Raw genomic sequence first — 24,677 nt, 5'->3', positions numbered from 1 at the left:
GGGATCTTTCCTGCCCGACCCTGCTCTGCTGCTGGCTCTGCCCCTCTTACCTGTCTGGCTGAACGGTTCATTGTTGTCGGACTTCTGTATAGTTCAATTTTCTGTGTTTTAGCTGCATTTTTGTTACTAAAACTTTGTTGTCTTTAAACTTGGTTGTGCGAGAAGGCACAGTGTTTCCACCTACACCTCCATCTTGGCGGAAAGGCTCCCTTTTCTCCACAGGTAACTTTGATTCCTGGTCCTTGCTTTTCATCATTTTGAAAATTTCAGGCTAATCACTTCTGGCCTGAAATGTTTCTGTTGAGAAATCAGCTGACGGTCCTCTGGGAGCTGCCTTGTAAGTAACTAATTGTCTTACTTTCGCTGCTTTTAAGATTCTTTGTCTTTAACCTTTGCCATTTTAATTATGTGTCTTGGTGTGGGGCCCTTTGGGTTAATCTTGTTTAGGACTTGTGTGTCTGTTTTCTTCACCAGGTTAGAGAAGTTTTCAATCACTATTTCTTCCAACAGGTTCTCAACTCCTTGCTCTCTCCCCTCTCCTTCTGGTACCCCTTTAATGCAGATATTGTTATGATTGACATTTTCCTAGCAGTCCCCTAAACTATTTTCATTTATATATGTATGTTTTCTTTTTGCTGCTCTGATTGTATGTTTTCTGATACCTTATCTTCCAAATCACTGATATGATCTCTGCATCATCTAGTCTGATACTGATTTCTTCTAGTGTATTCTTCATTTCTGACTTGTTCTTTTTTATGGTTCCTATGTCCTTTTCTATATTTATTATATTTTTGTTTAAGTCCTCACTAAGTTCAGCCATTCTTCCCCTATATTTCTTGAGCATCCGCATAACAATTGTTTTGAACTCTGCATCTGGTATATTGCTTTCCTCCATTTCATTAAGTTGTTTTTCTGGGGATTTCTCCTGCTCTTTCATTTGAGGCATGTTGCTTTGTCTCCTCTTCTTGGATTTCTTTCTGTCTTTACATGACTCTGGCCAATCTGATCTACCCTCACTCTGCTGGAGACCAGGGTAAGTGACCACAAATGAGATTTTTTGCACTGGCCCTTCAAGAGGGCACCTAGATTTTAAGCAGACTTCTCTCTCTCCCTGGAGGACAGAATCCCTGCTGATTTTTTTCAGCCAGATGTTATGTCGGCTTCTCTTCCTGGCTCTGGTGCTCAGGGCTGGGGAGCCAAGCATGGGGTTGAGACCCCAAGCTTCTCAGGAGGGACCTTTGCAGTTGAGTTATCCCTTTGGATTCTCAGCTGCCACACTGGGGTTCAGGACCAGTCCTTTTTTCCATCTCCATCCTTCCTACCATTTCCAGTGTGGTTTCTTCTGTACATCCTTGGTTATGTGACTTTTCTTCAGCTAGTCTTCAGCTGGTTATTCAGGTTGATCTATAATTTAGTTGAAATTCCAGTTTGGACCTGCGAGCTGGTGAGAGTAACTTTCACCTACCCCACTTTTAAAGCACTTGATATGATTTCAGTCTTCTTAAATTTATTGAGACTAAATTTACTGAGATAGATACTAATATGGGGTCTACCCTAGAAAATGTTCCCTGTACGTTTGAAAAAAATGTATATTCTGCTGCTTTGGGCTAAAAATATCAAATTGCCCAACGTGTTATTTAAGGCCACTGTTTTCTTTTGATTTTATGTCTGGATGATGTAATGAATTTATGTCAAAGGGGTGTTATAGTCCTCTGAGGGAAGAATGGTCTCGGCCACACAACTCAGTCTCTCCTCAAGCCTGCACACACTGACTGTCAGTCTCTCCCTTTATGCCTGTCGGACTTGCTTTATACAACGACATACCTGTCATTGGTGCTCCTGTGTTGGCCGTGTAGATGTTTACAAGGGGTACATCTCTTATTGGGTTGGTCCCTTTGTTGTTATGTAGTGCCCTTCTTTGTCTCTTGTTTTAAAGTCTATTTTGTATGATATAAGTATTGCTACCCTAGCTTTTTTAAATTTCCACTTGCATGAAATATCTTTTTCTGTCCCTTTACTTTTAGTCTCTGTGTATCTTTCAATATGAAGTGGGTCTCTTGTAGGTAGCATATGTGCAGATCTTGTCTTCTTATTCATTTGGCCACCCTATGTCTATTCACTGAAGCATTTAATCCATGTATGCATAAAGTAATTATTGACAGGTGTGTAGTTGTTGCATTTTATTAATCATTTTTGTACTTTATTCCTTTCTTATTCTCTTTCTCTCTTGTATGTTGATGACGTTCTATGGTGTTGTATTTGAATTCCTTTCTCTTTATTTTTTGTATGTCTCTTGTAGATTTTTGGTGTGTGGTTGTCTTGTGCTTCATTTTTACCAAGTTAGGTTTATACAGTCTATAGAAGTTGATGGTCACTTAAATTTGACTGCTTTCTAAATTCCGTACCATGTTTACTCATCCCCTACACTTCTGTTTTCATCATTATATATATTTTTGTGCATGTATTTTTGAGCATCCCTTAATTTATTGTTGTAATTACACGATTTTCCTACTATTCACTTTTAACATTTGTACTAGCTTTATAATTGATCGATTCACTGCATTTATTGTTTGCCTTTGTCAATGAGAAGTTTTTCATATATATTCCTATTCATATTTTTGACTTTTCTACTAAAAGAAATCCCTTTAACCTCTTTAATATTTCTTATAATACTGGTTTATTGGTGATGAACTCCTTTACCTTTTTCTTGTCTGGGAAACTATGTATCTCTCCTTCGATTCTCAGTGGTAGCTTTGCTAGCTAGAGTAATCTTGGTTGTATTGTAAGTCTTAATTTTCATCACTTTGAATATTTTATGTCAGTCCTTTCTGGCCTGCAAATTTTCTGTTGAGAAATCAGCTGACATTCTTATGGAAACTCCCTTGTATTAGCTAAACTGCTCTTCTTTTGCTACTGTTAAGATTCTCTCTTTGTCTTAAACCTTTGGCATTTTAGTTATGATGAAGGTTGGTGTGGGCCTCTTTGGCTTTATCTTCTTTGGGGACTCCATGCTACTTGGAACTTATACTATTTCCTTTACCATGTTAGGGAAGTTTTAAGTCATGTTTTCTTCAAATAGGATTTCAATCCTTTGTTCTGTCTCTTCTCCTCCTGGTACTCCTGTGATGAAAATGTTGGTATGCTTGAGGATGTCCCAGAATTCCCTATCTTCCATTTTATGCATATTTTTATTCTTTTTGCTGTTCTGATTGGGTATTTTATGCTACTTTGTCTTCCAGATTGCTGCTTCGATTCTATGCTTCATCTAATCTGGTGATGATTCTAATGTATTCTTGATTTCAGTTATTGTATTTTTTATTTAGACTAGTTCTTTTTTATGTTTTCCTATCTGTTTGTCAATGTTTTCACTGAATTCACTTATTCTTCCCTTAAGTTCATTAAGCTTTCTTATAACCAGTGTTGTGAACTCTGTGTCTGGTAGATTATTTATCTGCATTTTGTTTGGTTTTTTTTCCTAGAGTGTTTCCTATTATTTCACTGAGACATGTTTCTTTGTCTCCTTTAGCCTCACTCCCTGAGTTTGTTTCTATGTTAAGTAGATCTGCTACACCTCCCAGTGTTGGCAAGGTGGCGTATGTAGCAGGTTTCCTGTGAGGCCCAGTGCTGTAGTCTCCCTGTGTGCCTGAGCCAGTGCTCCAGGAGTGCCCCTGTGTGGGTATGGGGGCCTCTTGTTGTGGTTGAACTTCGATTCCTACTGGCACATCAGTCGGTGGTATTGACCCTCTGGTTGACTGCGTGCAATAGCCGGCCATGACTACAGTGGACAAGCTATTGTGCAGGAACTACCTCCACAGAGTGGTGGTTGCTTTAGCAGGACTCTAGGGCCAGCAGAACCTGCCCTTGAGGTGTGTTGTTTGTGGAACTAGTTGAGGGGTGCTCTGCAGTGTTCTGAAGCCAGCCACCTGGTGTATTGGCTCTGGCATCTCTTTGGAGGGGTTCCAGGGCAGGCCAAAGTTGGCCACCATTTGTGCCCAGTTTAGGGCCACCTGGTGGGAGCTACAAAGTTACCTCTGGTTGGTTCCTTCTTGTGGTGGGCTTGGAGGCACTTGGGAGATGCTGTGCTGTGAACCTATGCAGCTCACACTATTGTTTGGATTGGGACCTTTTGGTGGGCACCACAATGTGACCTGAGGTCAGCCACCACTTGTGCCAGGTCTATGGCCACTTAGAAGCTATGGTGCAGTCCAACCCTGGCCATAGCTTATGCCAGGCTTGGGGCTGCCTAGGAAGAGGTACAGGGCAGGCTGAGGCCAGCCACTACTTGTTTGGTTGTGGACTTCTGAGAGAGTTTAGGAAAATAGTGACCCAAGATAGGCTGTTCCTGTGGGAAAGCTGCTGAAAGTGGCTGGGGCCAGGTGCATGAATTGGGTCAAGTCTCAGGGAATCCCCAAGGTGGGGCAGACAGTGTCAGCCAGGCTACTGGGAGTACAGGGTTGGTGCCCATCTGCTCCTGTCGTCTGGGTTGGGGTGGGGGGGGCTTCACAAGGGAGCAGCAGTGCCTGCCAGCACTCCTGTCCCCAGACAGCCCAGCCTGGCCCCTGCCTTTCCAGCCCTCACCCTGAAGCTAGTTGATTTAATTCCTCCCCATACATTGGGGTGCTTTTCCAGCTGCTGCCTCTGCACTGGAGCCCAGAGTGAGTGAGTTTGTGAGCAGGTGAACCTGTGCTCAGCCTCTGTAGGAGACACCTGAGTCTGCAGCATCCCTCCATGTGACCTGGATGCAATTCCTGCTGGTTTTCACAGCCAGACAGTGTGGGGACTCCTCTCCCAGCACTGGGGCCTGAGGCTGGGACTCCTTGCTCCTCACCGGGGACCTCTGCAGTGAAGATGTCCTTGATTCTTAATTGTCACACGTGGGTGGGCCCTGTCCTGTGTCTCTGCACCTTTTACCAGTCTCTTCGTGGTTTCTGTTGTATACTTTTAGTTATAGGATTCTGTTCAGCTGGTGTTCCGGGTGGTTCTTAATGGTGATTGTTCTGTCATTTACTGCTAATTCTGATGTGTTTGTGGGAGGAGGTGAACAACAGCACTTACCTACTCCCTCTTGACTCAAAGTCCTCTGAGCTGCCTTCTTTACCATCGGAAGAAACTGACCAATGACTGGAAATTCCAATTAGATTTTCTCACATGCATTGTCCATTTTGGACCGAATGGTCCAAAAATGTTTTATATGGAAATGCAATTGCTATCCCTTCACTGCAAAAATCCTGCTCTGACTTTTATTGGCATTGCAATGAGTCTGTTGCTTAATTCCTGGAATACTGACATCTTCATTATGTCAAGCTTCCAACCCATGATCATGGTACATCTCTATCATTGCAGGTCTTCCATTCTTTTCAGCAAGATATTTGTAATCGTCACTGTAGATACCTTGCATATCTTTCGTTTTTGTTCTCCCAAAGGATTTGGTTCCTGGGAGGCCCTCGGATGCACACCCAGTGTCACCTGTCCCTTGCTAACACCTCTGCTCCCCATGGGCCTGGGAAGCAAAGTAACACCCAGCTCTCCTCTTCCACGGACTCGGTGCACCTTGCCTAACTTAGCACGGTGTAGCACGGCGGAGAAGGTGCAGAGGCTTTGCTGTGGGAAACCTGTTTCAGAATCCGAAAGGCACAGCCTACAGGTTATGCTTGCTCCTAACCTAAATCGCTCCAGCTGGTATCTCAGCATGCTTGCCTTCAGTCGGGCTCACAGTTTGCCTTTCACAGAGGTTTCATGTCTAGCTGTCTGCGGTCGGAGTCGTCATTCAGATTGTTCTGCCACATTGTAAAACTACGTGTGACTTTTATTAAGAGGGAATTGGCGTGTGATACAACATTGTGTTAAATAGTACAATACAGGTCTAATTTTATTTTTTTTAATGTTTGACTTAGGTGAAAAGGTTAAAAGAAAATGTATGACTATGGCTATCTTTGGGCACCCAGCTTCTGGACTGTTGTGATACCTACCTGCACCGTCAGAATGTTCATATTCAACATGAGTTTTCTTTGTACTAACCCCCCCCAAAAAATCAGCATTTTAAATGGAAAAAAAGAAAATTGAAACTGCATATTAAAATTACTGGCTTGAACTTCATTTTCCCTTTTATTGTACAAAGTCTATTAAAATTTGCTAGTGAAATTAAAACAGGTATGCGGCATATCTGAAGATAATCAAGAGAAATGTCTTTTGCAGATGTGTAAATTTACCTGCTGGTGCTTCTGACCAGCTATAAATTCCACTAAGTGCTGAGAATTCTCTGTTAATGCTTGGAACCTTGAAACACCTGTTTTATTTCACACTTCCTTGATTCCTGGGATAAATCCCAGATCCACAGTGTGGGCTCCAGTTAAATTCCTTAGTGGTCCAGATGTGTGTCCCCCCCACTCCCCTGGTGAGCTGGCCTAGTAACCCCACTGTTTATTGACAGGTTCTCAGGAATCAGATAGCTCCCAGTCTGCCAAGAAAGACATGCTGGCGGCCTTGAAGTCCCGGCAGGAAGCTCTGGAGGAAACACTACGCCAGCGGCTGGAGGAGCTCAAGAAACTCTGCCTCCGAGAAGCTGTAAGCAGTTACTGTTCCGAGTGGGGGGGGAAATTGGGGCTGTCTTTCCCACATGTGTCTTTACATATCTGTAAAAGGGGGTGGACCGTAAGGAGATGATAGGAGAAAGAGAGACCTCTCCTCACACACAAATGTGCCCTGTCGGTGACATTAATGGGGTCCTAGGACACCCGTGAAAGCAAGTCCTGGCCAGGTCCCCAGTGCGGCCTTGCAAGAGGCCAGTTGACAAGAAATAATTCCAATAACGGTGGCCTCTGTAAATACGAACGTCTGCATGCTGCCCCTTAGTTCACAAAGCATTGCCTCATGAGACGCTCCCTCCTTGAGGAGGGAGTTTCTCCACCGTCTTCTAAGGCTTCGTGTCTGAGCTGGCCGTTGTGGAGGCTTTTGTTTCTCTTGAGGCAATTTTAGATTCATCTTTGGGAATCGTACTGAGAAGCGTCACTGGAGTCAACAGCCAGGATTTCACCTGATATTTATAATGCCCTTTAAAAGTCATCATCTGATGATTATGCTCAAATCTTAGTGATATTTTTAAGTTTTACGTGAAGTAACAGTTCCTCAAGCTCTTGTCTACACAGGTCTCACGTTTCGTTGGGACTCAGAGGTTGGGAACGACCCGCAATTGCATTTGTTTCAGTGTCTATTTTTACCCCCTTCTCTTTTCTCTGTAGTTCTCTGTTAGCACGTTTGAGGAACTGAGTTTTTAATGCAGCACACATTACTGTGCACATGTGAGTGCCTGGACCCGTGTGTGCCCGGGCTTGCACCTGGACAGGATAGTGTGGGAGCCCTCCAGAGAGACATTGGAGCTCATATAACATTGCACGGAGCTGTACTGAACAGTGGGGAATCAGAAGCATAACGAGGTTCCCAAACTGTATTCCCCTCCCCCCAGTAACAGTGCCTTGCCCCAGGCCCAGGGAACAAGGAGCCTTGGAGTGAGATCACATTACATTTCCACTTGGCTTAATTATGCACTGGATTGATTGAAACTGGAGCCAGCTCAAAGCAGACCCAGGTTAAGGCAAACCCCTTACAAATCCTCAGGAAGCAAGTGTCCTGAGGGGGGATGGTGGGCGACCGGAGCAGCTTTTCCTAGACGCCCAAGACCAGTCAGCGCCCTGGGAACAGGTGTGGCTCTCTCTGGTGCTGACCAGCATGGCTGCCTCTCTCTGGTCTGCAACAGCCACAGGTGTTTGTATAACAAATATGCTGGAAGAATTTTAAAAACTATGGCTTTGGGTGTCTGTATTTAATAATGTATAAAGCCTGGTTTTGTTTTTAAGAGCAGCAGTATTCCTGAACCCAGCAGGGAGTCAGCATCAGAAAAGTGGAGAAACATGTCAGGGCAAGGTTAGCATGCACTAAAAGCAAAATAAGGAAAACAAAGCCCCCACTTCTTATAATGATGATAGCAGGGAACAGAGTTGGAGCAGGAGAGATGGCCACAGGCAGGTAGATGGCGCTGTGCGGCCTCCCGTTGCGGCCCCCTGACCAACCTGTGGTCAGGGACAGGTGACCCTCCTGGCTAACGCTGTTCTTACCCTCAGCCCAGAATAGCGAGCAGCACTGTTTGTCTCCAGGAGAGCTAAAAGGGTGGCCAGAAAGAGGTGGGGTGGGAGCATTTGGCAGAAATACCAATATAAGAGGAACCAAGCCAAGCTACCACAACAGTGCATGGAATTTCTCCTTCCCCGTGTGGCTCTTTTTACATGTGAAATCAGATTAAATGTGGAGAATCAAGGCCTAACTCAAACACCTTCAAGCAGATGGTGGAAAATCAGTAGTCTCGTTTTTTAAAGAATATATTTTGTTTTAAAACCACAGATATTTTAGACTTAAGAATCAGTAGCCAGGTTAACAACTTTCTCCTACTCTTTATAAGTTTCAGGGTAAAAGAAGAAAGTTCTAACAATATAAAATCCTTAGTATGTATGTTATTTATTGTCTGACTTTTAGGGAAACAGACAAAAATGTTGCAGAATAAGCACATGACGACTTTGGCAACATTCGAACTCCATTGTAAAAAGAAAGAAACGGGGGAAGATGGCAGAGCATTCCAGACTCAGACAGTCGGCCCTTGTTCTCCAAAGCACTTAGACTGAGGGAAAAAATCCAAGGGCTCGTTCCCAGGTGGCCAACCACGGAAGGGAACGGGCCTAGGAGAGCAGGGAGTGGGCGTTCTTGTGCGCGCCAGATGCACTCACGCACATACCCATTATCCCAGTGTGCGTGCATGCATGTGCCTGCACACGCCCAGTACACGCACACACACGCACGGACACACAGTGTGGCAAAGGGCGGAGGCCAGATCACTCCCCGTCTTAGACAGTGGACCGGCCCCTGCGATCTGATGGTTCAGGCTTCTCACGGACCCACCCTCACACTGGGCCCGAGACCCAACAGCTTTGAGTCTTTGAGTTCTTTTAGAACTATGAGCTCTTCTTGAGTCAGTGCAGCACAGGTGTTTATTTGGGACTGGAAACCAGGGCTGGGCTTTGCCTGGACCTGCCACTTATGTGCTTGGTGGCAGCCAGTGGCTCTCCCAGGGTTTTCTAGTGCCTGGAAGTGACTCCTTGCAGCAGATGCCTTGGGTCAACCACGTGGATGAACTGCTGACTCAGATTTGATCTGTGTTTAGCCCAGACATAGCCCCTGCTGTGGAGCTCAGTTCTAACCAGGGCTCATTCCATGGCCCTCAGAGTCTGTGGAATCGGTGTCATTGTGGTGTGTCAGCTGACGCCACTCTCATTATACTGACAACGGTTAGATTGCTGGAGCCTGAAGTGTACATACAACAGGTTTGTCTCAACAGACTTGTCAATATTATGGGTTTATTTTCAGTTTGTACTGAAACTCTTACTTGTATACATTTAATGTCTTTTAAGCCAGCCTGTTCCCTGAGTGCCTGGCCTGGGTGGAATAATTAGTATCACGTTCCGTTTCAAATTGGTCATACGCATTCTTTCTTGGAACTGCCCTGTAGATATCACGCTTCCTAAGAAAGCTCATTGACAGGCATTTTTACCTGAGATACTGGTGAGGGAGTGTTGGATGCAGTAGGAAGAGCACAGGAGCTAGAAAGACCAAAGGCCCGTGTTGGCTCTGCTCCTTCCAGCTCCACAGTTCTGCAGGGCACACCACCGGCCTGCCGGAGACGCCGGGGGAACTGACACATGGGTGAAACGCAAGTTTCACGAGGAAAGCCAACGCGCTTTTGTTTACCTGCAGACATCGACTGTGAGAAACAGTTTTCCAAGTGCCTCTGTTCTATAAAGAAAGGACTGCTCAAACCCATTTTTAGAGAAATGAAATCACATTTCAGAAACTCTCTTTAGGCATTTAAGGAGTGCTATTTTGAATCCATGTATTGAAGTGTGTGTGTGTGTGTGTGTGTGTTAGACCAAGCACACATCCCCTCTGAGTCCCGTCACCTTCTCTTGGCATTGCACATTTGCAGGAGCTGACAGGCAAACTGCCCGATGAATATCCCCTGGATCCAGGGGAGGAGCCGCCTGTTGTTCGAAGAAGAATTGGGACGGCCTTCAAGCTGGACGAGCAGAAAATCCTGCCCAAGGGCGAGGTGGGTCCTTCTTTCTGGTGTTAGACTCTCTCACACCGTCCTCATTTGCCAGGGCTTCCAGGTTTTCTCTGAGTTACTGCATCCTACGCAGTGCCAGGTGCCCTTTCCCCTTTCCTTCTCAGTAACTTCCCTTTTGTCTCTTGTTGCCTTGGCAGGCTGGTCAGTGAATGGCTCCCGAGGTAGGATTAGCATTGATTTCAGGGTATGTTGGTTGTCTGACACAATGGGCCTGTAGCAAGCTGTTCGGTTAATCTCAGAAGAACCTTCTAATAACACCTATGGCATGTCTTTTTAATGGCATGCCAGCCCTTTGTCACTGAGAGCCAGCCCCTGGTGGCTTGGCACGAAGGGGATTTCCTAGGGACACAGGTGCCCTGGAGCCAGTGGAAGGGGCTGCCCAGTGTCCTGAGATCTGTACTAGGAGGTCCTGGCAAGGCTGGTGGCTGCACTGGAATGCTTCATCCAAATCTACAGCTCGACCAGGGAGTTTCCTGTTCCATCAAATGAAGTTCAGCATCCTTACTTCTTTGGGCCATTGCTAGGATTAAATGAGTTGGTACCTGGAGGAAATTTAACTAGGGTCTTCACACCTTCTTGATGATCCCTAAACAGGAGTAGCTTGGAGTGGAGAGGGGACATTATAGGACAGGTGCAGTGCTGTGGGGCAGGGGCAGAATTATATCAGGGTCACAACTGGGGCGAGGGAGGGTGGGATTTAGACCAGCTGGTCAAGTATTTCTCAAATCTGTGCTCAGATCTGCCCAAGGAACTTCCTCTCCCCTGTGTTGGGCAGATACCAGGCCGTCACTCAGCTTTCATGAGGAGACCCCACCTTAGTGATTGTTCTTCCACCCCGACCCTGTTGTCCTTCCTACAGTCCCCTCCCATGACACCTTCTTACCAGTGGCTCTTTCACATTTGTCTGCAAAGATGCCTTTAGTTCCCTGCACATCCCATCTGCGCCCCTGTCTCCCTCACCTTTCCTTGCGTGTGTTGTTCCAAAAGTACTCAGAGGAAGGCCGCACAATTAGCCGGCCCGCTGCAGCTGCTCTGGGAGGGAAGCGCTCCGTGTTTCTCCTGGAAATGCACTTGGCTGCCTGTTCACACAGCAGGCGGCCATCTGTGCAGACAGGGCTGCCAGCATTTGCTCATCTCAGTTTAAGTAGCGAGAATTGTGTCCACGAAACTTTGGGGCAGGGATTGGAACCAGGGCTGGCAGCACAGCTGCCAGGTGGAGTCACACTCGTTCTGGGCCCCAGGCTGGAGTCTATCCCTGCAGTCTTCTCCCTCCCAGGGAACGGGTGCAGCTGGCTTTGGAAGGATCTGAAAGTTCATTATTGCCCAGGTAGTTCTCTTTAACCTCCACCTTTCTTTCTCACTCCTGGTCTGTGCTCCCTTCAGGCTTGAATCGCTCAGAATGAAATCAAACTAACAGTTTTGTGCTGGATGGAGGCCTCAGCCCAGTTGTGTGGTGCCCTGAGGCTAGAATGTTTTATTCCACCACTAACTAGGAAGATCTGTTGATCCCGGCAAACCTGGCATTGTGCTCCTGGGTAGCTAGATGAGTTTCTGTCCGATGCTGGCATGCCCGTGGATCACCTCGGACAGGACACAGGTGTGGTCTCCCAGGCTTGTGGGTCAAATTTGAAGAAGCTGCTGATGAGTCGCAGAGAGGCAGCAGCAAACGCACTGTCCCGGGTTTTGTCCCCTGGGTCCACAGGTCATTTTCTGACACAGCCGCATTTCTCCTGGGATCAAAACCCTTTTTGAGGGAAAATCCGTCCGTCTCCTTCTTTTGGCCAGAATAAGAAGTAGAGGTAGAAGGGAGGTACACAAGGAGAGGAAGGAGAGTAGATGACACTGGTCCCACTGCCACCTGCCATCCTTGCCTCCCAGCCTCAGAGCTGTTATGCGTAGCCCGTGTGAGAGGGACACTGGAGCTCACAGAAAGGGCTCCCCAAAAGACATGGGTGAGTGGGGATAACCCAACGTGAAGGGCTCAAAATACATGAGACGGGAGTGCGGGAGGGTGGCAGAGAGGGGCACATCCACGCTCCCCGGTAGCAGACCCACAGGAGAGCAAGGCAGAGAGCTGCTCTGAAAACAGTGCTACATCCTGTGCCCAGAATGGGAAGGAAATACCAGCCAAATGGGTCTGAATTTCCGCAAAGGCTTGCTCTTTGTGAACCTTGCTGGAGACCATGGACATGAAGCCGGCAATTCCAAGGCCCTCAGAGTGGGCGACTCTGCTTCTCAGCGCTGGTGTCTGTGTGCATCTAGAGTATCCTGGTCTCCGAGAGTCTCAAAAGTGCTTATGCCCAGGGCACTGGCTGCCAGAGACAGAAGGTTCAGGCAGGACACAGGTCAGGCACTGGGACTGCGGGGTTCCTAGTACCCATGTCCCCTAGGAGTAAGGACGGGCAGGGGCAGAAAGGACAGGGGTCCCCCAGCCCTGACTCCCCTAAGTGTAAACCCTGGCTCTCCCTCCCACAGGAAGCCGAGCTAGAACGCCTGGAACGAGAGTTTGCCATTCAATCCCAGATTACGGAGGCTGCCCGCCGCCTTGCCAGTGACCCCAATGTCAGCAAAAAACTGAAGAAACAAAGGAAAACCTCTTATCTGAATGCCCTGAAGAAGCTGCAGGAGATTGAGAATGCAATCAACGAGAACCGCATCAAGTCTGGGAAGAAACCCACCCAGAGGGCCTCGCTCATCATCGACGGTCAGTGCTGACCCCACTCCCCAGGCGGGCTGCACCCCCTGCCCCAGGGAACGGGCGCCAGCCCTGTGTGTGGCTCAGAGCCCAGCTCCCAGTGTGACCTAGGTAAAGCTACTTAAGGACCCTGGGCCTTCATTTTTCCACCCACAAAATGAAGACAGTAAGCCCTGAGGCGAGATGAGGATAATAAAGTGCACTCAAGTTCACAGATGAAAGGGTTATGCCAATCCAACCATCATTATCGCTACTTATTGCCTCCCTGCAACAGCCTACAGCCATGAGCTGAGCGCTCCTCCCAGCCTTCCCATGAGCTAAGCCCATGTTTAACTAACTGGGCCAGTTCAGCTGAGTGTGAGTGGCCCGTCCTTGGACACTTTTAGACACCCAGTCGACCTTCCCTGGTCTGGGAGGACATACGGGGAGCTTGGCCACACTGCAGGCTGGCACCCCTGCCCACCCTCTGTCCTGCTCTGTCAGGGGCTCCACTTCCAAAGCTGGAGCTGGGGAGGCCTGGACTGCCCAGCCTGACTGTCTAGAGCCCTGAACCAGGGCCAGCTGGGGTTGGGGGATTATAGTAGGCAAACTCGAGAAGGAACGACCCCCAAATCCACCAACCACCATCAGGTGCCCCAAATGTTAAAATCCTTTTGTCCTAAATAAGAAAATTCTTTGAAATATATATGTCACGCATTCTTTTTTTGTTTTTGCATGTTTAAAACACTTTTGTTCCAGGAAGACAGAAAGTAGAAAAGGCCCAATTAAGAAAAATTAAGAAAGGGCCCAGGTCAGGGCGGGGGCTTAGTGTTCAATGGGGTCAGAGTTTCCGTTGGGGAAGATGGAAGAGTTTGCAGATGGATGGTGGTCATGGTCGCACAGCAGCGTGAGTGTGCTTAATGCCACGCAACTGCACAGGAGAAATGGTTAAAATGGTAAATTTTATCAAATTATATATATATGTAAAATTTGCAACATAAAACTCTGGGTGCGCTGGGGAAACAATGATGCACTGGCCTCTGAGGGGCCAAAGCCAAGGCTGCGTCTCCTGGCTGCTCGCAGTCCATCATGCAACACGGATGAGGTGAATCCCTGGTTTATTAAAGAAGGGAGGCCGTAACAATCCTTTTGCTTTAATCAGTGAGGAAAAACCATCATTCCCCATCTCACCCTGTTTCTGTGACTGACACTTTGTCACTTCCCCTCTTCCTCGCAGAGCTGCAGGCCACAGCCCTTCCCCTCTGCCCCCCTGTGCGGGCACTAGCCAGTCCTGGCTCTGGGGGAACGGCCAGAGTGGCCGACAGAGCCCAGTCTGAGGGGCGCTGTGGGATGGACATCTCACTGGTGGGCCACAGAGCCTGGGTTTCCGGTCATCCATCCCGTGAGCGCTGTTCTGTTAGGGCTGCCGACAGTCCGTTTTCACATTGTACCAACTCGTGACTGGACCCAGCCGGGCCTGCAGCCGTTATTTTTTAACCCCTCAAGAATATATCCTCTCTATTTTGCTCCCTCTTTCAAATAATGTTTTCATCACACAAGCCCATTTGAATTAGAGAAGTAATTAAGATTCCTTTTAGTTCCTGAGCATGGTTTTTATTTCAAGAGGTAAAACACTGAAGTTGGTATCTGAAGACCTGGGATTTTTTGCTGATGTTGCCGAGAGAGCGGAGCAATCCCAGGCAAACCAGCTCCCTAGATGTGCCTCAGTTTCCGCGACTGTTCAAGCGGAAGGATTATCTTGCTGTCCCCCTCTTTGGCATGTTTTCACAGTTAATTGAATGGTGTCTATGAAACTAAGCTTTGGAGAGACAGAAGCTGTATTTAGCAGCTTGTTTTCTCTACTAGTGACTTAAGTTCATTTAGAAGCCATTCATTGCTCTGTGAGCAAAGCCGAGTTCCTCGCCCTAGTTTCACATCTGTACAGTGCACAGCAGTTCCCTTCCTTTGGTCCAGTCAGGACATGCCCGGACATTGGGCCGCGACAGTGTGACCTAACCAGGCTGGGCAGCCTTTATCATGGATATTAAGCTGCACTGTATTGCAGAGCCCCATCGAACGAGAGCGCAAAGAGCCCAGACAAGAACACAAACAGGAGCACACTGCAGTGTCAGGGCTGGGGCATGGGCTGGTGACCCACCGCCGGGACTAGCAAAAGGAATGCCCGAGAGCATTTCGATTGTATGTCATGGGTTCTTTCGGATTGGAAGGAAGAGGATATGAGATGGCGCTAAACATGGTATTTTTAGTCTAATGGGTGTGATAAGCTCTCAGACCTTTGCTTTTTCTCTTTGCAGATGGAAATATCGCCAGTGAAGACAGTTCTCTCTCAGATGCCCTTGTTCTAGAAGATGGTAGGTTGTCCATTTCCTGCTTGAGAATGAGGGGCACCGGTCATATGGGTAGCGGCCTGTGTGTGGTCTGGGACAGGCCAGGGTAAAGGCAAGAGCCGGGTCAGCATGGCAGCTGGCTTCCCCGTGACTCTCTCACTTCCTGATAGTCACCAAGTTGGGTGGGAGTGGGTGGGCGCTACGTAAGCCACGTCTGTTGGAATTTCAGCATTTTCTGTGGCTCAGGGCTCACATTGAAGGTGATACTCAGTGAGTGGTACTTTACTTATTAGCTGCCAGAACCACATTTTTAACTAATCAAAGAAATCTGAGCACTGCACATAGTTTCCTTCTGAATATTCATAATTTCTGAAGGAAAGAAGCAGACATGGATTTGGATCACAAATCAAAGATTGAAGCCTGCTAGGAGTACCTGCAGGGAGCAGGCAAGACAGGAGGGCCCCTGCCCAGACCCCAGGCCCACCACTGCACGTCGGGGTGGGGGGATGCCTTCCAAACACAGACCCGTCTCTGAGCACGTTCCTGTGGATGTAACCCCAAACTTGAGAGGCCAGACATTAATGATATAGAAATATGTTAAGTGGCAGTTATTTTTTTTTTGCCCCATAGGGAAACCTCAGGTGGGCAGTGGGCAGTGCCAACTGAGACAGAAAACATGAAAAGGTCTGACCAAGTGGGAGGAATGAGGATAATTGCAATAATAATAATAATTGCTACTGATGTGGGGAAAGGATGGGGTTATCTACCCAGCTGTCTGGGCTCTGCTATTAGCAATCTGACCGTAATATTTTTATTGTCAGATTCGTTTCGTGGGTGGGGCTTCAGCGGAGCGGGGGAGGTTGAACATCAGAGACCCAGGCCTGGTTGTGGCCTCTGTGGAGTCCAGTCTCTCCAGGGGAGGAATGAGAACAATTCCATGAGATCTTTTATAATGGAGGCGTTGGGGGAGTTACGGATGTATCGTCGTTGACGAATTCTGATGATTCATTCATCGGTAGTTTCTTCTGCATGTTCCATCCCTCCAGAATACCTGGGGGCATTACTGCCTCCCGGGACCCCCCATGCCCCTTGCAGGTCGCTCCCTCCAGAGACCCTTTCCTTTACTGATTTGTGAGGTGCAGGAGCAGTGGAAGTATAGCACGTGCCCAGGCCTTGGGGGCTAGGAAGTAGGCTGAGAAAAGGACACTAGTTGGAAGTGGATTTGGGGTCACGTGAATGGTTATTGGGGTTTGAGGCTTGCTTCTGGGTATCGTTCCCCTCAGACTCCCGCCTCAGCATTCACAGGGACACTGAATTTTTCCTGCCTCTCTCTGCTTAGTGCCGCCCCGCCCTGGGCTCTCAGCACTGGATCTCTTCCTTAACCCCTTTCTGCAGGCCCTGCCCACGTGTGAACCCTGCCAGATGACTAAATAGGAATTTCACCCTGACACATCCATGCCTCACACTCCTGTGGCTTTCAGACCTGATCCTGAGGCCTGAGCCTGGCATGGAAGGCCCCCTGTCAGTGGGGGCACCTTGCTTATCTCAGTGCTCACAGTAGGTCTGTTGCACTTGCACTTGACCAGAGCTCCTCTCTTGCTCCCTCTGCTCCTCCTTACCAGCTCCTCTGCCAGCTGCACGTGCTCCTGGCCTCGTCCCTCCTCCTCCTCCTCCTCNCTCTTTCTTCTTTCCCCCCCCCCCCCCCCCCCCTCTGCCAGGCCACTGCTGAAATCCCTCCTGGACCACACCTCCTTCCTTGACTGACTGAATCCACTTCCTCCCGAAGTCCGCGAGCCCACTGATGTGTGAGAGCGCCGCTCCACTGACGGGAGGGCATGCTGCTCGGTCCCTCTGAGCTAGCTGGAGCCGTGTCCTTCCCAGAGAACCTAAGGCAGTTCTGAACTGAAACTATTGTAGAGGAACACGTTCCAAACAGTGTACAGACGGAGTTCTGAAAAAAGCAGAGCAGGTACCTAGAGCCACCAATAGATAATTACATTCAACAGATATGCTTTTATTCATTTTTTAAAGATTTATGGAGCACCTCCTATGTGTCAGTAATCATTGTGGACACTAAGGATATTGATTGAAGTTAACAGACTAGAGAAAACCCTCATGGACCTGAAACCCACCCCCCAATGCAAATTAGACACTTCCTGTCTGTTAAAAGAATACTTACAATAGTGGCATTTTGCTGTTTGGTATAATACAATCATTCGTCTATGATATTTAATGAAATCCAGGCTTCCACCATTGGTAGCTTATCAGGTTTGAACCTCCTGTTCCCATTTAATGTTGCTCAGAGTTCAGGTTTGGTTGGTTCTGGACTGACTTGTCCTGAAAATGGGGAAAGCGTCTTTGGTGCCTTCACAAGTGCACGCAGGTGTGATGATGGGGCAGAGGAGGGTGGGGGCCTGCCTGGGGTTGGTCAGAAGGACGACCCTTGCTCAGTTCCTCTCTCTCCGTCTTTGTGCAGAAGACTCTCAGGTCATCAGCACACTGTCCCCCTTACAGTCTCCTCACAAGGGACTCCCTCCTCGGCCACCATCGCATAACAGGCCCCCTCCTCCCCAGTCCCTGGAGGGACTCAGGCAGATGCACTGTCACCGCAACGACTATGACAAGTCACCCATAAAGCCCAAAATGTGGAGTGAGTCCTCGTTAGACGAGCCTTATGAGAAGGTCAAGAAACGTTCCTCCCACGGCCATTCCAGGTGAGCAGGGTTGGGAAGGCCAGACGAGGTACTGCAGGCATCGAACCGCTGTCCTGATAGCTCCCAACTGTGGAACCCGGGTGGCCTAGCTCCTCCCTCTGGGTCGCCTCTCCACAGGGCCACTGACCCTGTCCAGGTGCAGATTTGTCATTCAAAGGGAAATTGGGGTTTTTGGCCCACCATCAATGTGTTGGCAGATGGCTTTAACGTATTGTGAAATTCCACTGCAATTAATTAGGAAGTCCTGGGCAGCACCATTCCAAAATGGCAAGTGAGAGCCGACTTCATAGGAATCCCCAAGTGGTTCAGAACCTTAAGCCGTCAGCCAACAGAATTCTGGAGCCAAACAACTGTAATCTTAGCCGTACATTATCAGCTCATTACTGGGCTGAGCTTGGAGAGGGGGTTTTGGAAGGCATTTTTGGTTAGCTTCTCTGGTTTTCTCATTTCCTTTAATCACATCATTTAAACTCCTAGTGGGTGCTCAGACAGGTAAATATTTGTCTCTGGGAAACAGAAACTGCGGTTCAGGACTTTGGCTTCACAGAGTAGGCGTGCTCCTGTTCCAGCTAAGGCTGACAAGGGTCTTAGTCTCACGTTGCCCAGGGTTCAGGGACAAGGACCTCTTCCCACTTCTGGAGGGAAGGCTGAGAAGCAGAATAGAGGTCTGAGGGAGGGCGGGTGGGAGGCCTGGGCAAATTACCCCACACCCAGCTCGATGCCTGGAGGCTAGTTAGCTCCCTGGGCACAGGTGGTGCTGTCTGGCGGTGACCAGCTTGGCCTCCTCTGGTTTGCAGCAGCCACAAGCGTTTCCCCAGCACTGGGAGCTGTGCCGAGGCAGGAGGGGGAAGCGGCTCCCTCCAGAACAGCCCCATCCGCAGCCTCCCTCACTGGAACTCACAGTCCAGCATGCCCTCCACACCAGACCTGCGTGTCCGGAGTCCCCACTACGTCCATTCCACGAGGTAAGTCCACCCAGACCTCGGGCCACTCCCTCCCACGGCTACACTCTCGCCCTGCCTGGCATCTCTGGCCCCAGGTGGCCCAAGTAATGGGTGAACTGGAGTCAGACCTGAACTAGTGAGGTAGTTTCTTTTTAAAATGAAGCAGAATTTAAAACTGAAGGCTAGCAGCCTGCCCGCGGGCACCTGGTATCAGACAGCGTGGCAGGGGCCTGAGTGAAATGAAGGCAGGCAAGGCCAGACCAATTAGCCGGGGGGTGTGCTGGGAGCCAGACCTCGCTCTGATGGGGTGATCTTTACTGGATAGTCCTTGTGTAGCTTTCTGCTGGGGCCTGATTTATCCTGGACTTTTTCCTGACTCAATGTATAAATTCATAAAAGAAGAAAAGGAAAGGCAAAAGCGAGGCTCCAGTGCATCACCCCTTCAGTTTCTAAATAGAGGCAAAACCAAAGCCACCCTTCTATTTCATCAAAAACTGAGTCCTTAGGGACCATACCTCAAAGGATGGATGGTATGATCTGTGTGTGAATAGTGAACCATGGTAAATTATGATGGAGCGCTCCAGGCAAGATGGCCGCATTCATTCTGTCATGCCGTCATTCATTCATGCGACATGCATTTGTAAAGTGCCTGTGTGTAGCAGGCATTATTCTAGGGGATGAAGCCATGATAAAACAGAGCGTGCCCCTGTTCCCATCAGACTTACATTTTAGTTGGGAGTCACACAGTAAGTACATGTCAAGCAGTGATAAGCACTAAGGAGAAAAATGAACCAACAGGCAGGGCAAGGGGCTACAGAGTGAAAGGGGAGATCATTTTTTAAGTAGAAGCGTTGGAGAAACATGAGGTGAACTTGGAGCAGAGACCCGAATAGATGGGGAGCAAGCTCTGAGGATGTCCTGGGGAACAGCAAGGTCATAGCCCTGGACACGGGCCTGAACTGGGCATGTTTCCAGGAAGCCAGTATGGCTGGGACAGATCGATGTAGCAGGGTGACCAGAGGGCCACATGGTGGGTACTTCGAACTCTCCCCTGGGTGACAGTCAGAACTGGAACTCGTGTTTGTGGACTTGGCCAGCGGGGCCACCCTGCATTTCACATGTGGCCCTGGCACTGTCTGCATTGTTGATGGCTATTCAGAGTGTGGGCTCAGAGAAACGAACAGACTATAAACAAAGGGGCAGCATAGTAAGTTTTTGCACAGGGCCTTCTCCATATTCCACTAGCCTTCCCTTGTAGAGTCTTCATGGAAATGGAAATCTGTTTATGTGGGTTTGTAAATAGCATTTGGCTGAACCATATGGACCTGTCTTTTGACCTACAAAACTGGGCATTTCATCTGCATACTAGGTTTTCCATCATGCTAGAGTAGGCATTTTCTCGGTTCCTTGGTTCTCTTTGTATCCATAGAATCCCTGTCCACGTTTTTAAAAATGAAAAAATAAAAAGCCCTGGCTATTGGCACACTTTTTTCAGAGGAAACCCTTATGTGGGCGCTGTCTTCAGTCCCACCTCCCACTGGGAACCGAAAATCACAGCCGAGGCTCGCCTTGACTCCAGGGATCGGCCTTGCTCTCCCTTGTCCTCCTCACCTGGGAGCAATGGAAAGCCCCCGGATTCCCAGAGCAGCACAGCTTTTGTCTGTTTCCCAGCTGAGCATTTGCTGGAGACTCTTTTCTGAACCCTCTGATTGCAGAGCCCGCAACCCCTCCCCTGGCCCCCCAGACCCACCAGCCTCTCCCTGCAGGTCCGTGGACCTCAGCCCAACGCGCCTGCACAGCCTTGCCCTGCACTTTCGGCAGCGGAGCTCCAGCCTGGAGTCCCAGGGCAAGCTCCTGGGGTCGGAAAACGACACGGGGAGCCCCGACTTCTACACCCCACGGACTCGTAGCAGCAATGGCTCGGACCCCATGGACGACTGCTCATCCTGCACCAGTCACTCGAGCTCAGAGCACTACTACCCAGCGCAGATGAACGCCAACTACTCCACACTGGCGGAGGACTCGCCATCCAAGGCGCGCGCACGGCAGCGGCAGAGACAGCGGGCGGCGGGCGCGCTGGGCGCAGCGAACTCGGGCAGCATGCCCAACCTGGCTGCACGGGGTGGTGGCGGGGGCGCACCTGGGGTCTACCTGCACAGCCAGAGCCAGCCCAGCTCGCAGTACCGGATCAAGGAGTACCCGCTCTACATCGAGGGGGGCGCCACACCTGTGGTCGTGCGCAGCCTGGAGAGCGATCAGGAGGGTCACTACAGTGTCAAAGCGCAGTTCAAGACCTCCAACTCCTATACGGCCGGTGGCCTCTTCCGGGAGGGCTGGAGGGCCGGCGAAGAGGGCGACGCGGGCCGCCTGACGCCGTCACGTTCACAGATTCTGGGGACTCCGTCGATGGGCCGGGAGGGCATCCATGACAAGGGCACGGGGCGCACAGCAGTGTCAGATGAGCTGCGCCAGTGGTACCAGCGCTCCACCGCCTCCCACAAGGAGCACAGCCGCCTGTCGCACACCAGCTCCACCTCCTCCGACAGTGGCTCCCAGTACAGCACCTCCTCCCAGAGCACCTTCCTGGCCCACAGCAGAGTCACCAGGATGCCCCAGATGTGCAAGGCCACGTCAGGTGAGTGGGATGGGGCGAGCCTGGCCTTGCACACTCACGTGCTCAGCCTAGGTGTGGATTACTGACTCATCTCGAGCGCTTGGAGATTTTCTCAGAGCCTGCAGTGAGGAGGAATCAAGTGGCTGGTTCTAAAACCTAGCTGTCTGTGGGATGTATGAGACTGGAGGTTTTTCAGCTCTCCCCCTTTCGCCTCCTCTCATGCTGAACCTGGTTTTGCTAAGAGTGACAAAGACCTCGGATGGGGCGGGTCAGCACCAGTGGGCTGGGCCAACTTGCTCCCCATTCCGCTTTCTCAGTAGGATGCCAACTATCCCGCAGCTGCTTCTCCAGGTAAGGACGGAAATCCAAGTTAGTTGAAGTGGTGTCTCTGGTCTTATCCAGCTAAACACACCTTCACCCTGGTGGAGAGTGAGCCGTTAGTACGGCAGAGACCTGGGTGGCACCTTGCGGGGGAAGGCTTGCTCTGGGCCTTGGCTTGTTGAAGCCCTGAGATCCGGCTGGCGTGTCCAAGGCTGGGCAGGCCAAGGACTGCGTGCGGAGCGCTGCACTGGACTTCGCTGTGACCACAGGGACAACTGCTTCCTTGAGATCCCCTTTCACTGGTGTTATGTTAGAACCACAGTCCTTTTCTGGAAAGTGCTTTCAGATTCTCACAACCAAATCAAGGGTGCACCTCATTCTTATACTCGGAGCACCGAGCAGTACAGAATTAAGTGATTCTCAGAGCAAAGGGCAGGAACCATGCTCTGCCCCAAGAAGTCGCTGTCCCTTCCCACTCTGAGAGGGTCATGGTGATAGCAGCGCTTGTTCAGCAGGGGCTGGCGGGGCTCTGCGCACTGCAGACACTTTGTCATGTACAGGCTCAGGGCTCATTAGGAGAGGGGGACTGCCTCCTGCTGACTGTGGAAAAGAAACGGGAAGGATTTTGATGTAAAAGGGATTTAAAAAGTAGAATAAAATGAGAATCAGCAGCAAATGGAAAGACCTGCAAGTTAGGATTTGACTTGTGCCTGGAAAGAGGGTGAAGGTCGGGAAAAGGGGTGATTGTAAAGACAGAAAATGGGGGTCGTGATGCGGTCCTGAAGGCGATTCTGGGGGCCGGGAGAGAGCAGGGCTAAAGAGGACCGGCCAGCTGCCCTGTGTGCAGGGCTCCTGCCTTCCATCCCCGTGTCCCCGTTGGCTCCTTTACATGGTGCCTCCATCAGATGACAGGTTCCCAAGATGATCATGGAAATGATTTGTTCAGTCAGGAGAGAACTGTGGACCTCACAGTCCTACAACCATCTCCGTAATCCTCCTTCATCTGTACAATAAGCCCGGTGACACCTGCTGTCGACCTCCCAGGGCATGGTGAGAGCGAGTGAAGGGATGCCATTCGCGCCATTGTAGGACCCCAGGGTTACCTGTGTAACCCCGTTGGAAGCAGCAGCACTCTGACTGAGGGCCAGGAGTGTTTGGGTTCCACTAAAATCTTAGCACTTGTCTAGTAGATTTGCTTTATTTAAAGAGATTTAATTATAATCTTTTGGAACATGCTTTAGACTAAAAACTCTACGAAGTATTATCTGAGATTTCCTGATAAAAAGATTCCATTCCCAAGAAAGCAAAGCATATGCATTTAAGGAGGTTTTACTTCCTATTAACTTTTTCCAACTAGAAAAATTCTGCCCGTGTCAATAAACTCCCAGTAGTCACATTTGGGTGAGTGATTAAAAGCCCCAGGCTCCCTGAAGGGGTAGGTGTAAGTCTGAAATGGCAGAGGGCAAGCTCTGAGAACCTTTCTGTTCGACACAAAGGCACAGCTTTGCCAGTGGGGACACATCTACAAATGGCCTGGTGTCCAGGGCAGAAATAGGCCCTCTGGCATTAGCCCTGCCAAGGACTCCCTCAGGGCCTGCAGGGCAGCTGGTTCTGTGCTCCTGTGGAGGCCATTGCAGTCCTTGTGGCCACTGCCCATGGCAAAGCAGGGACTTAGGCTCCCAGGTCAGCTTGACTCAGGGTGCAGCTGCTGTGTGGTTGGGGAGAAAACATGATTGGGTGAATGTGGGGGGTGTGCATGTTTCCGCAGTGTGACCCTGCTACAGGGTCATACCCAGCATCTCTGGAAAGAAGCCCCTTCACTTGACTGGTGTCTGACCCCTGTCTTTCTGCATCGCCTACATACAGCTGCCTTACCTCAAAGCCAGAGAAGCTCAACGCCTTCAAGTGAAATTGGAGCCACCCCCCCAAGCAGTCCCCACCACATCCTAACCTGGCAGACTGGGTGAGTTCTGTCAGACCTTTCGTCTTCTCCCAGGCTCTGGAACGATCCTCAGCCTTCCTTGTCAGTTAGGACGAGTGTAATGAGTATGAGATCCTAGTAACAGAGGGGTTATCAGTAGAAGAATGATGAGTGTTCTTCACTCCTGGAAACCTCCTTCCTTTCCAAAGAAGCCTCACGAACTGCCCTTTCTACCCCTCTCCTTTCCATCACTGTCCCTTTAGATGGGGAATTCTCTCTACTCTCTTGTAACGTAGGCAGTGGCCCCAGGAATGTTGGGGAGCTGGTAACACAAGTCCAGCTGCGCCACCTTGGTCATAATTCCAGGCAGCATGTGAGTTGGGTTCTGGTTGTACCAGGACAACTTCCCGATGTCAGGCGTGGAGGAGGGAGGGGAGAGAGACCAGGGTAGGCACCTGGTGCTGGGCCCTGGTCCCTGGTCCCGTATCTGACCTGCTCCTCCGGGTGCCCACCGTTTGGTATCAGGGTGCATCTTAAGAAAAAAGGCAAAAAAGCCCAAATCCTGTCTCTGTCCTGGCCAACTGCTTAACCAATGCACAAAGGGGATCAGGTACCTTGAGACCTTTAAGTGGCCCACAGCAAGATGACGAAACCAAGACACAGCCCCTTTTGTAGCTTGCAGTGTGGACGGGCACCCTGATCTCAAGGGCACTTAGGCCGTGCTGGTCTGCTGCAGAGTCTGGCGGGTGCGCAGAGCCTCTTTCTGCTCGGTTCCTGCCTCTTCTGTTGCTCCTAAGACATCACCTTTAAGGGGTTACATACTCCCGATGCCTGTTGGGATTAAACGGTCCCTTCATCCAGATCTAGTGAGTTTCTCATTTGCTGGAGCATCAGTGGGATGTCTGGAAAAATCTGAAAGCTCTGTGTGAGTTGAATCATCAGAAAACAATAGGACCAGAAGTGGCTCCACTGA

General features: G+C 49.6%; 1 protein-coding gene across 4 annotated transcripts in view; it reads left to right on the top strand.

Moving 5' to 3' along the window:
* The window catches only part of FRMD4A (FERM domain containing 4A), a 283,383-nt gene that overhangs the window by 246,429 nt on the left and 12,277 nt on the right, over window positions 1-24,677 (top strand). For 3 of the 4 annotated variants that reach the window (XM_037060727.1, XM_037060729.1, XM_037060728.1), the window contains exons 15-22: window positions 6,431-6,564; window positions 10,028-10,150; window positions 12,644-12,872; window positions 15,158-15,214; window positions 17,667-17,904; window positions 18,702-18,869; window positions 20,564-21,483; window positions 23,650-23,746. In XM_037060727.1, the coding sequence (XP_036916622.1) occupies window positions 6,431-6,564; window positions 10,028-10,150; window positions 12,644-12,872; window positions 15,158-15,214; window positions 17,667-17,904; window positions 18,702-18,869; window positions 20,564-21,483; window positions 23,650-23,746 (1,966 nt within the window). The remainder of the gene's footprint in view (window positions 1-6,430; window positions 6,565-10,027; window positions 10,151-12,643; window positions 12,873-15,157; window positions 15,215-17,666; window positions 17,905-18,701; window positions 18,870-20,563; window positions 21,484-23,649; window positions 23,747-24,677) is intronic. The other variant, XM_037060730.1, reaches the window with a different exon arrangement.

This window comes from Sturnira hondurensis, unplaced genomic scaffold (assembly GCF_014824575.4).
Source record: "Sturnira hondurensis isolate 20B ecotype Veracruz unplaced genomic scaffold, ASM1482457v3 Scaffold0012488, whole genome shotgun sequence".
Lineage (NCBI taxonomy): Eukaryota > Metazoa > Chordata > Mammalia > Chiroptera > Phyllostomidae > Sturnira > Sturnira hondurensis.
The sequence above is the reverse complement of the archived record's forward strand: the minus strand, read 5'-3'. Positions and strand labels throughout refer to the sequence as shown.